Genomic DNA, 12,885 nt, shown 5'->3' on the forward strand with positions numbered 1-12,885 from the left:
TTTTTTTTTTTTTCTCGGTGGTCCCTCTAGAAACAAAACCCGCTGAAAGCGCTGCGGGAGAAGCGATCGCTTCGCTCGGCTCTCAGCGAACACCCCCGACTTCGTTAGGTTGGGAGGCATCGAAAGCGGCACGGAAACGAAATCGGCTTGCTCCCCGGCGCAAAGTCGGTGTCGTTTTGGGGGGAAGAGAGGGAGAGAAGCAGCCGTGGTATTTTCTCGCTGGCGTCCGTAAACGAGGCGCGGCGAAAGGCGCGGAGCAGCGGCGGGATTGCGGCTCTGCGCTGAGCGAGCGTGTACGGGCGACACCCCGGGGGGTAAAAATAACATAAAATAGAAAAAGTAAGAAATATTAAAAGAAAAGGGGGAGGTGTGGGGCACCTCGAGACCTCGTCCTCGCACACCTGGAGCCAGGACAGCGCCGGCCGGGGAGGCTTTGCCCGCAGTGATTTGTGCCCCCAGGCGAGGGGGGGCGCGGGGATCCCCGCGGCCGTCCTCGCTCACCTCGCGTCTCCTCTGCCTACCGAGCCCTGCTCCTGCCGCTGCTCCGCCGCCTCCTCGCCTTCCTCCTCCTCCTCCTCCTGCTGCTCCTGCCCCCTTCACCCTGCGCGCCCCGCGCAGCGCCGCGCAACCGGGCCTCGCCGCGGGGGAGGCTGGCGGCCTCGGAGGAGGCTCCGTGACGTCAGGCCGGGGGCGGGGCGGGGGCCGGGGCCGGAGGGAGGCCGGGGAGGGAGGCCGGGAAGAGGCAGGGAGGCGGCGGAGGCTCCGCGGCCCCGCAGCCCAGCGCAGGAGCCCGGCGCGGCCCCGCCGCCCCCCCGGCAGCAGCGGCACCGGCAGCAGCAGCGGAGCGAGGCCGGTCCGGTGAGTTAAGGGGGAATAAAGGGGGGGCAGAGGGGACGGCTGCTCGTCCCCGGAGGCTGCCCGGGCTCGGGGGGTAGCAGCCGGCCCGCTCGAGCCTAATTTTGGCTTTTTACCCCGCTCTGTCGTGCCGCTTTACCCCGGCGAGGAGGGCGCGGAGACGAGTCCCCGCCGTGCCACGGCCTCCTCCGGTGGGGCGGCCAGCGGGGAGCCGGCCCCGCCGCGCAGAGCCCCAAACGGCGGCCCTGGGAGGGCTCGGGGGGGCTGGGCCCGGTATCGCCCCCGGGGAGCGACGGGGCCCGGCTGCGGAGCGGAGAGGGCCCGCACGGAGCCCGGGCAAAGCCCTGCGCCGAAATCACCGGCCTCGTTATTTCGGGCGCCGCTGAGATATTTGCCGGGGGTGCTCAGCGTGTTTGTGTATTTATTGATTTGTTTTCCTCGAAAGAATAGCGATAGGTACGAAAAAGGAGGGGGGGAAAAAAGAAGAAAAGAAAAAAAGGAAAGAAATCTCGTGCGGCACCACTTTATTGTTCGCGTCCTGCAGTTTTTATAGTGGCGGGGCTGCGAGCAGGTTGTTCCTGAGCGGAGCCGGCCCAGCAAGAAGGGAAAGGGGGAAAGGAAGCGGAATGGGAATGGGAAAGGAATGGGAAAGGAATGGAAAATGAATGGGAAAGGGAAAGGAAAAGAAATGGGAAAGGAATGGAAAAGGAATGGGAAAGGGAAAGGAACGGAAAAAAGGAAAGGAAAATCGATAGGAATGGGAAAGGAAAAGGAATAGGAACGGGAAGGAAAAGGAAAATGAATAGGAATGGGAAAGGAAAAGATAAAGGAAAGGGAAAGGAATAGGAAAGGGAAAGGAAAGGGAAAGGAAAAGGAAAGGGAAAGGAAAGCTCGCCCGGTGTGTGCGCTCGCTGGGGCTGCGAGTGTGGGGCTGCCAAAACATTGAATTGTGAGCGGGGAGTGCACGAAGAAATGGAAATGGAAAGGCAAGCGGCGAGTGGAGCCGCTTTTAATTGAGGCGTCGGGCAGGAGACAATAGGAAAATGTTTCTCGCTCCTCCCGGCCCCGCTCTGCGCTGCGCTTTCCAAATTAAAACAAAAAAAAAATCAAATAAAGGGGGCCTGGAGGTGAGGCCGGAGCGGGCGGTGGCAGTGGGGCCGGGCAGGGCTGTGCCCTGCGGGGGGGACCGGGGAGCTTTGCAGGGCTCCGAGGGGACCGGGGAGTTTTGTAGGGCGGCAGGGAGCCGGGGCCGTCCCGGAGCAGGGGCGGTCGGCGCTTTTCTCGCCGCCGTCCCAAATAAATCGGGCGCGGCTCCTGCGCTAGGCCCGGCTGCTGGGGGAGCCGAGCTGCTCCCAGGCCGCGGGTAGAAACGCTGTGTCATATCGGGGCTCTTGGGACTCCCCGTTTTCCGCCCCTTTTCTTCCTTTTTTTCGTTGCTTATTATTTTTCCCCGTCCCACTCTCGCCCGTGTGCCGCCCGGGGCCGCTCGCATGGCCGGGCAGCAGCGCGCCCGCTGCACCCGTCGGCAAGGAGGCGAAGAAGGAGGCTCGCCGAAATGATGGTGCCATGCAAATTTCCCCCGAAATTACCATAAGTAAACATTTGAAGCCTGGGCTAATAAAATCCCATCTGTGTTACTTCATATCGAGTTAGTAGGGAGCTGCGATAATGAATTTTGTAATATCTCCCGAACAGACATCTCAATCAGGCGCTAATCCCGTGATTTTACTACCCAGCCTCGCCGGCCGGGGCAGGCGCGGAGCCTCCGCGGTCGCGCATCTCCCTCCGGGCAGAGAGCCCCGCCGGTACCCTCGCCAGGGCCAGAGCTCCCCGGGCTGGGGGGCTGGCGACCCTCCTCCTCCTCCCCAAAAAGTCAGGGGCGGAGGGAGGGAGGCCGAGGCTGCTTCCCAGCGGGGAGAGGCCGCTCGGGAGACGCGCAGGTCGCGCTGCGAGGCATCTCCTGGGCAGCTGGGCTTCTTTATTACTGCTGCTACTACTACAATTATTGTTGTTTTAGTTGTTATAATTATTATTGTTATTATTATCGTTGTTATTATTATTGCTATTATTACTATTGCTATTATTATTGTTTCTTATGTGTATGCATTTTTCTTCACGGAGAGTGAGGAAACCACAGTTTTACCAACCCAGCGCCCTTCATCTCTTGCAGATACCGGGTAATGGAGTCCAACTGCCGTAAACTTGTCTCGGCCTGCGTCCAGCTAGGTAAGACGCACCATTTTCACCGCGGACCCCAGCCCGGCCGGGTGCGCAGCGGGGCGCGCAGCGCGGCAGGGATGCTCCACTGCTCGTCGCCGCGCATCGGCCGCCGCTTGACAGCCTGTCCCCCGTGTCGCCCCTGTCCCCAGGGGTGCAGCCGGCCGCCCCCCGGTCCCGGTGGTTGATCGGCGGCCCCTCCGCGTCCCTCCGCGGGCCGGGAGGCTCCGCTGCGCTGCGCGCTCTCCTGCGCGGCACCACGGCGCCCTCTGCTGCCCGCACCGCGCTGCGCGCTGAGGTGCGCGGCTCCGCGCAAGGGGGGCGATGGGAGGCTGCGGCTGCAGCTCCCCAAAAAGTGCAGTCAGCGCTCCCCCCCGCGCACGGCCGGTTTGGGGGGTTTGGCCCTTCCTTTTGGGCCGCCCCTCCCCAGCCCCAGAGGTCGGCACCCCCCTGGTGCAGGCACCTCCCGAGCCCCTTTTTGGGGAGCCGGGTGGGCGAGCCCGAGGGGCGGTAAAGCAAAACAGCAATGCAAACACATTACAAAGAAGAAAACAAGCGCTCTGTATTCCGAGAGACTGTTTAATCCAAGATAAACGTAATTTTGTTTAAATAAAATATATTAACCTGAATTAATAATACGGGAAACTAGACTGAATTAATAATGTACGTATTCCTGGTCTCGTGGTTAAACACTTCCTCGTAAGAACACAGCATTAACCCTGTTTGGCCAAACAGCTCGCTGTTGCTCGAACAACATGCAGGCGTTTGGGGAATAGCCACGTCCCATCCCGGTCCCACCCTCCCGCCAGGACCTGGGGCGCGGTTTGGGAGCCGCTCTGCAAGCCCCGGGAAGGAGAAGAAATGAGGCTAGAGGAAGGTTAGCGAGCGAAATCCGGGGTAATTCCAAACGCGGAGGCATTAGGAGCTAATAATTTTTAATCCCGGAAACATCCGTGATATTAAATCGGGCGCAAATAGGCTTTACCGGGCTCTGGCAGTTCTTCCCTCCGCCCGTAATAAGTGTTAAATAATGTGGAAAGGAAGGGTGACATCGCTTTATATATGGTTTGGAAATAAGAAAGGCCTTTTTACCCTCCCCTGACTTCTCCTCCCGCTGAACAGGTGGTCTTAATCAAAGCCCTTAGCGCGATCTAATGTGAAAGTGGGGACCTTTCTGATATAATAAATTTATGAGCCCTTCCACGCCAGCTTTATTCGGCTAAGTATTTATAAAAGTAATAGCCACATATGCTCCCTGACATGGTAACTTTTACTTCCCCTGCCGAGAAACAAATGGTTATTTTCTTAACCATCAATTATGAAGCCGGATTATTGTCGTACACGTAAAATTTCCTGCCTCGTTACCGTATCAGGCAGACTGCTTTTCTACCCGTTGGGCTGGAGGGGAAATCTCTATCTAAACACCTTTAATGCCATTCATTGAGAGACAAGTCTGGAGTAACGTCGGGCTGCCTGGCCCCTAAAGCCTCCCGATGTGCGGGTGCAGATCTGGAGCCGCCCGGGCACAACCAAAATCGCGATTTTTTTCCTCCGATTCCGAGAGGGTTCGGCCGCGTTTTGTTGTTGTTTTTTTTTTTTTTGGTTGGTTGGGATTTTTTTTCGCCTCTTTGCTTCGCTTTGCCTTTAATTACGGAGCGCCCGTTGATTCCGCAGTGCCAGGACTTCGGCTTTACGTCGGAAAAGGAAAAAGTCTCGTCCGTCTGTCGGCCCGATATAGGGGCAGGGCAAGAGGGCAGGGATTTGGGGGGGTCCCTCTTCTGCCAGCGAACCTTTTGGGAAATTGCCGCTGCGGGGAGGCGATTGCGCAAAACAGGCGCACAAGGCGGGGAGCCGCTCGCTGGCGCTATCGCTGAGAACGGGGAAAACGGGAGATTTGGGGCAAAGCAACGCTTCTGCGGGAGGAGGGAGAGAAACGGGGTGGGAGCTCCCCGGGGTGCGGCGAGGCTGCGGGAGAAGCGGACCCGTGGCCGTCCGTGAATGGGGGGCACCCGAAATGCGGCGGGATGGAAATAACCCTGCGGCGAGGGGGTCGCCAAAAACCGGCTTCTGGGTGCCCGGCCCCGCACGGTTACGCTTCGGGAAGCACCCAGCGGGCGGGCTAGTTTCTGGGGGTTTTATTCCGCCAACTTTTAGGTGGGGAAGGGGGGACGCTGAAATTATGGCCGTGTGCGCGGAGTTGTGCGGGTGGAAGCCGAATTCGTTAGGTGCCCGAGTTCTGCTGGAGGAATCCCTGCCTGAAATCGATAACGCGGGGACTGCTGAAGCAGCAGTCTCCCGAGATAAAGCGCTGAAATTACATACCGCCTTGTAGCACCAGCCGGCATCGCGAATTGATTGTTTCAACTCTTTTAACAAAACAAAATCATTCCTCGGGCTCAGTAGGCACTAACTTAGCATCGCCTTGAAAAATGAAAAAATAAAATTTAAATAAAATTTAAAAAACAGCGCTGATTCAGCCAGACCTCCGGAGGGGAAGTGCCCGGTGTCCTGGCGCAGCGGGGACCTGGTGGGCGCCCAGCTTGGCCAAAATAGAAATGCAAAATAGAAGTTATTCGATGCGCTTCCGACGTGTAATTTCTTTTTTATTATTTTTTTTTTCTCTCTCCCCGCCGGCGTCTGAGGATAATATATGCAGCAGTTGTTAGCCTCACTCCAGGGAAAACTAAATGTATAACGAAAGCTTATTCGTGAGTAGGAATATACTAATGGAACAATCTGATGTCTTCTTAATCCTATGTAAAAAGCTCTGTAGTCTTCCTAATATTGACTGAATGGGTAATTAATGGCTCTTCATCTCGGAGAATACCCGGTAATCCGAGCTAGGCGAAAGACAACAAGCCAAAGGTAAAAGACAACAGGACTAGCTGGAGACTCCACAGAAGAACCGATTTATCCATTTAGGAGAGTATTACGCCTCGAAACAATGATCCCATAAGTAGATAAAGGAAAAGTGGGAAAATAAATACCTGCGGGCGGCCCCTGCCCCCCCCCCCCTCCCCCCCCCCCCCCCAGCACGGCGGCAGGGCTGGCACCGGCGGCGGGAGCTCGGGAAAACCCTCGGGAAAAACAGGATAAGGTAGGATAGGGTAGGGTAGAATAGGATAAAGTAGGGCAGGGTAGGGTAGGGTAGGGTAGGATGGGGTAGGGTAGGATAGGGTAGGATAGGATGGGATAGGACAGCATAGGATAGGATAGGATAGGATAGGATAGGATAGGATAGGATAGGATAGGATAGGATAGGATAGGATAGAATAGAATAGAATAGAATAGAATAGAATAGAATAGAATAGAATAGAATAGAATAGAATAGAATAGAATAGAATAGAATAGAATAGAAGTGAGCGTGGCCCGGTTGGTACGCAGGTGAGCCGAGCCCAGCAAGAGAAAAAAAAATGAAAAAAATAGAAAAAAGACTTTTGACGTTTTAATTGAAACCTTTACCGCTAATACATTGCTTGGGCGACTACAATTAGGTTGTTTTTCGGTTGGCTGACAGCTTTAAAATATGATTTCACTCGGGAAATAAAAGCTTCATGTGAGCTTATAGGTGGGTATTTTTGGATTTCTGTGATTTATGGTCACCATGACAACTACCGCTGCCGGGTGGCTCCCCTCCTGCCCGGGGTGGAGGAGTTTCACCCTTCTCCCAAAGGGGAGGCCGGGCCCCGTGTTACTTTTCCCAAAGTAAAGCTATATGAATACAAGGGAAAAAAAATAGAAATTGGGCTCGTTCGAAAGCTGCCTGGGGGCTGTGCTCCTTATCTGAGCACCCCAAAAAAAAAGAAAGGAAAGGGCACCGGGTCCCCCATCCCTGCCTCCCCCCCTGCCCGGGGGGATGCCCGCTGCCCCCACACGGTAGGGAAGGTCCCGGTGGGGGGGTCTCTGGGTGCAGGAGCACGGCGGGAGCGGGAGGCTGAGGAGAAACGGGGATCCGGTTGGTAAACAACTGGTGCGGAGCGGAGCCGGATTCATATTGACTTAGTTATAGGTCATCTGCTGCCGGTGCAAAGGGAGGAAATATTTACTTTACACATATACTTTATGATCTTGGGGGAATTAGAGGAAATTCAATAAGAAAACGGCTAGAATCATTTTAAACCCCCTATTTAAAAGACTTAAGCAAATTAGAGTCTTATCAGATTAAAATCCACTACAAATGTAAGAGCATTGTCTCCGTCGAAACGCTGTGGGGTCTGAGGGAAGAGATTCTTTGCCAAATCTCAGGGATAAAAACACGTCATTTAAACACCAGATAATGAGCAGAATGTAAATTAATTTAACCTTCTTTACTAACAGCCCCCGCGAAAGTAATACGGCTAATTCGGCGATAAGTAAGAAGGGAAGGGGAGGATGCGGATCTCCCGGGGACGTCAGCGACCGGGAGGGGACCTCGGAGGGGGGGAAAGGGGAAAAACAGCGGATGCGGGTGCGGTGATGGGGATGGGAATGGGCACAGGGATGGGGATGGGGACAGGGATGGGGATGGGGACGGGGCTGGGGCTGCGCTGCCCACCCGGGGGCGCCCACCCCCACGCCCCCCTCCCGGCCACCTCGTCCAGCGCCTCTCCCTCCTCGCCCCGCATCCCCCGCCAGGGCGCACACGGGGTCCGGGCTCTGGGGGCCGGCAGCCCCCCGAGGGGCTCGGGGCTCGGCGTGGGGATGCCCGGGGGGGCTCCGGCTCCCCCCGGCGGGGCGCGGGCGAGGCGGGGCTCGGGGCGGGGCGCGGAGCGGGGCGGGCGCGGAGCCCCGCGGAGGGGCGGAGAGGGGCGGGCGCGGGTGACGTGCCGAGCGGGGAAGGCCGCCGCCGGTTTAAGATGTCAGGCCAAGAGGGAAGCGGCTGAGCTGATGCGGTGCGGGGCTGGGGGCGGCGCGGCGCGGGTCCCCGCCGAGCGCCCCGCCGAGCGCCGCCGAGCCCCGCGGCGGGACGGGGGCCGCCGGCCGGGGAGCAGCGGGGGCGCCCTGACGGCTCTCGACGGAGCGGAGCCCCCCGATAGGTTGCCACCGTGTCCCCCTCACCCCCCCCTCCTCCCCGTCCCCGCCACCGGGGGCTCCCGGCCGCGCCCGGCCGCCCCGCCGCTAGCCCCCCGAGCGGCCACGGGTGCCCCCTTGCCCCTCGACACCCCCCGGCGCACGCACGCCTCCTCCTGTCATCCCCCAATCCGGCGTCCTGTCGCCGATGAGCTGCATGAAGGACCCGTTAAGGCTGGAGCGCCTGGGAGCCGGGACTAAGCTGTGCTCCTCCTCACCTTCCTCCTCCTCCTCCTCTTCGTCGTCTTGCCACCACCACCACCAGCCCGCGCTGGCCATGGCGACGGCGCTGACGCCGGGGCAGGCTCGCTCCTCCCTGGAGTCCGCCAAGCACCGGCTGGAGGTGCACACCATCTCCGACACCTCCAGCCCCGAGGCCGCAGGTAAGGGAGGGCGAGCGGCCGCGACCGCGACGTCGCCCCCTTGCCCGGGAGCCCTTCGCAGAGCCCCGGTCCCGAGCCCCGGCGTGTGGGGTGGCGGCGGGGACACGTATAGGGTGGGCGAGTGGTTTGGATGCAGGGGGAGAGTGGTATGCGTACAGACGGGCGAGTAGTGTCCATGGAGAGGGCGAGTAATGCGGATACAGACGGGCGAGTAGTTTGGATACAAATTGTCGAGAAGCGTGGATGCAGACAGGCGAGTAATTGGGATACAAATGGGAGAATAATGTGGATGCCGACGGGCGTAATGTGGATACAGCCGGGCGAGTAATTTCGATACAAGTGGGCGAGTAATGGGGATACAGAAGGACGAGTGATTTGGATATAAGTGGGCGAGTAGCGTGGATGCAGAGGGCGAGTAATTTGGATACAGAAAGCGAGTAATGCGGATGCAAACGGGCAAGTAATTTCTACACAGAGGGCAAATAATTTGGATAAAAACGTGTGAGTAGTGCGGATGAAGAGGCGAATAATTTGGATATAGACGGGCGACTAGTGTCCATGTAGAGGACGAGTAGTGTGGATACAGACGGGCGAGTAGTGCGGATGCAGAGGCGAATAATTTGGATTCGGACGGGCTAGTAGGGTGGGTGCGGGGGCGAGTAGTGCGAATACAAACGGGCGAGTAATGCGGATCTTGGGGGCGAGTAATTTGGATTCAAACGGGCGAGTAGTGTGGATGCGGGGGAGACTGATTTGGGCACAGACGGGCGAGTGATTTGGGCACAGACGGGCGAGCATTGCGGACGCGGGGGCAGATATTAATCCGGCCGCAGACAGGCGAACACCGCGGGCTCAGGCGGGCAAGCGACCGGGGCCGGGGGGCGAGCAAGCCACCGAGCGACGGGGCGGCCCCGGCGGCTGCTGGCGCCCCGCGGGGAGCCCACCCGTGGGTGCCGGCGGCGGAGGCCCGCCGGCGGAGGCCGTCCCCGCGGGTTAATCATTACCCAGCCTCTCTCGGGGCGAGGCTTCGGGGGCCGAGGTGAACTCGGTTTTGGTCCCGTCGTTTTTTTTTCTACACCCCCCCTTCTCCTCCTCCTCGCCCTTGCAGAGAAAGAGAAGAGCCAGCAGAGCAAAAGCGAGGATGCGGGGCCCGAGGACCCCTCCAAGAAGAAGAGGCAGCGGCGGCAGCGGACTCACTTCACCAGCCAGCAGCTGCAGGAGCTGGAGGCCACCTTCCAGCGGAATCGCTACCCGGACATGTCCACCCGGGAGGAGATCGCCGTCTGGACCAACCTCACCGAGGCCAGGGTTAGGGTGAGTCCCCGGCTCCGGCCGGCGGGGGTCGGGGGGGCGAAGGGGAGGGGGGCCGAGAGGTTTGCAGCTGCTTTCGATTTCGGGTTGTACGCCAGCTTCAGAGTCTTTGCACAAAAGCAGCGCAGAGCGGGACGTTTCTGTCAAGGCGAGAGAGACTGGGATCTTTCTCTCTCTCTCTGGACTCCGGCTCGCTGAACGTTTCGCCCTCGCCGTGCGCCGCGTCCTGCTCCTTTTGATCGAAACCCTAATGAAAACATTAGCCAAGAAAGCGACTTGGAACAGGCTGCAACCTGCGCTGCCTCTAATGAGAAAAAGATGTAAAATACACAAGGGCTTTCGCTTCACTCGGAGGCGCTCCCGACGTGCCCTTCCTTGCGTTTGCTCCCGCGGTTGGTTTCACAATTCGACGAGCGCCTCGCCGCCCTTTCCCCCCTCCGAGATTTATGGGACCCAGCGCCGCGCTACACAGATCCCCAGGCCAGATCCTGCCCGCGTGCAAACGCTGCGGGGAAGAGGAAAAAAATATATTAAAATAATATATATTTTTCAAAAAGGGTCGAACCCCCAGATTTTCGGAAATCCCACCTCAATCCTTCTCTCCGCTTGGAGCAGGGCTGCAGGACAGGCGCCGGGGGCTGTTGGCTCCGGGCAGCCCCGGCCCGCCTGGGGACACCCCCCCCTCGGCCAGGGGGAGCTCGTGTAAACACCGGGGGGGCTCCAATACACACAGCAAGGCTGCTGCCGGCGGCTGCCCGACGGATCAGACACCCAGATGTGGATTGGGAAAGGGCACGTTTCCCCCATTGTCTGCGGGGAGGGTCCCTTAGATCTTCCTTAGCACGTTGTTAAAAGGCGATTTTCTTCTTCTCCTTTTTTTTTCTTTTTTTTTTTTCCTTTTTTTTTCCCCCCCTTTTTGCCAAAGAGCAGTCGAACAAGTTTGTTTAGAAGTGGTTTTCGGCTCTGGAAGCTTTCGCTCAGGAGGAACTTGTAGCTTTAACAAACTGAAGCAACGATTTATTAGTTGCTGGCTTCCCTCTCCCTCCCCGTAATAGGAAACATTGCCTTAAAATTCCGCCGCTTTCCAGGCGTTTTGCCCTCGCTTTTGCACTTTTTGTGTTTCCCCTGGACGACTGCAGTTTGGAATAAGCCAAGGAGGGAGGAAAAAAAAAAAGAGAGAGAGAGAGAAACGAACAAAAAGCTAAGGAGCAGAGAAGGACGCGGCGCGGAGCGGGGGGCCCGGCCGTGCCCGGCGGCCCCGGGTGCGGGGATGCTCGGGGCCGGGGCTGCGATGCCGGGCTCCGTGGAGGAAGAGGAGGAGGAGGAGGAGGAGGAGAAGCCCACGGCCACCTGCATGTCTGTAGGGCACGGAGACGCGGGGACGCGGCCCGGGCTGTGCTGGTTGGTGATGGTTCCCCACTAACCCGCGTCTCGCATCTCCCTTCCTTCTCCCCCCATTTCCAAAGGTTTGGTTCAAGAACCGCCGAGCCAAATGGAGAAAGAGAGAAAGGAACCAGCAAGCCGAGCTGTGCAAAAACGGCTTCGGCCCCCAGTTTAACGGCCTGATGCAGCCCTACGACGACATGTACCCCGGCTACTCCTACAACAACTGGGCGGCCAAGGGCCTGACCTCCGCCTCCCTCTCCACCAAAAGCTTTCCCTTCTTCAACTCCATGAATGTCAACCCTCTGTCTTCTCAGAGCATGTTCTCCCCTCCAAACTCCATCTCCTCCATGAGTATGTCTTCAAGCATGGTACCCTCGGCGGTCACCGGGGTCCCCGGCTCCAGCCTCAACAGCCTGAATAACTTGAACAACTTGAGCAACCCCTCCCTGAATTCTGCCGTGCCAACGCCAGCCTGTCCTTATGCTCCTCCGACACCTCCGTACGTTTATAGGGACACATGTAACTCGAGCTTGGCGAGTCTGAGACTTAAAGCCAAGCAGCACTCCAGTTTTGGCTACGCCAGTGTGCAGAACCCCGCTTCCAACCTGAGTGCATGCCAGTACGCCGTGGACAGACCCGTGTGAGACGCAGGAGCACAAAACACTGCATGGGAATCCCTCCCCAACCCCCCCAGAGACTGAGAAACGCGCTAGAAAGTGATGGGCACTGGAGAGCGGGAGAAAGGAGGAGAAAACGGAGAGAAAAAAAAAAAAAGAGGGAAAAAGGAGGGGGGGGTAAGAAAAAAAAATTTAAAAAAGGAAACCACTGAAATAAGATAGTTCCTTTGTTTTCAAAGGACCTCCTACAGATTCTGAGATCTTTCACTAAGAGTATTTCAGCAGTTACAAGGACATATATATATATATATATGGACAAATGTTTGACTGGATATGATATGACATTTTAATGTTACTATAAGCTTGTTATTTTTTAAGTTTAGCATTGTTAACATAAAAATGACTGAAAGGATGTATATATATCGAAATGTCAAATTAATTTTATAAAAGCAGTTGTTAGTAATATCACAACAGTGTTTTTAAAAGGTTAGGCTTTAAAATAAAGCATGTTACACAGAAGCGATTAGGATTTTTTCGCTTGCGAGCAAGGGAATGTATATACTAAATGCGGCACTGTATGTTTCTAACATATAATTATTAAAAAAAAGCAAACAAACAAAAAAAAAAACATTGTGTGAATATCAGTTTTAGAATAGTACCTCTGGTGGATGCAATGATGTTTCTGATATTGCAATGTAAAACATGCCCTGTGTATAACATTTCGTACAATATTCTTGTTTTCCTTTTCAGCGAACATGACAAATGTGTTTTATTTCATGGGAGTAAAAATATACAGCATACGCTTTTGTCTGGATTTTTTCTTTCTGAGGGGCGCAGCGGTGACTCGTCTGCAGGGACTGACCGGTCGCTGCCACGGGATCTCTTTCCCCGAAACTGATTTAGGGGCACTGCTTTAGGTTGTAGGAATAAATGCCAGCATTTTTCGCGTGGAAAAAAAAAAAAGTATATATAAAACTCACGCTGAAGTCGCATACGAGAAGCGCTGCCTCCTGTGTGCGCCGGGCGGCCGGGCTGCCACTGCTCCCCTGCGCAGCCCCGAGAAAATG

The 12,885-nt window shown here is 56.7% G+C and overlaps 1 protein-coding gene across 2 annotated transcripts; it reads left to right on the top strand.

The window, feature by feature from the left end:
- Window positions 1-710: 710 nt before the first annotated feature.
- Window positions 711-12,618, top strand: PITX2 (paired like homeodomain 2). 2 transcript variants are annotated; one of them, XM_035560533.2, is made up of 4 exons: window positions 711-858; window positions 3,026-3,081; window positions 9,613-9,818; window positions 11,282-12,618. In XM_035560533.2, the coding sequence occupies exons 2-4, from the start codon at window positions 3,036-3,038 to the stop codon at window positions 11,843-11,845; spliced, it is 816 nt and encodes a 271-aa protein (XP_035416426.1). In that variant the 5' UTR covers window positions 711-858; window positions 3,026-3,035; the 3' UTR covers window positions 11,846-12,618. The 2 variants fall into 2 exon arrangements, with proteins under 2 accessions (XP_035416426.1, XP_035416346.1); XM_035560453.2 differs by lacking the exons at window positions 711-858; window positions 3,026-3,081 and adding an exon at window positions 8,211-8,504.
- The last annotated feature ends 267 nt before the right edge of the window (window positions 12,619-12,885 follow it).

The sequence above is a fragment of the Cygnus atratus genome, chromosome 4 (genome assembly GCF_013377495.2).
Source record: "Cygnus atratus isolate AKBS03 ecotype Queensland, Australia chromosome 4, CAtr_DNAZoo_HiC_assembly, whole genome shotgun sequence".
Taxonomy (NCBI): domain Eukaryota; kingdom Metazoa; phylum Chordata; class Aves; order Anseriformes; family Anatidae; genus Cygnus; species Cygnus atratus.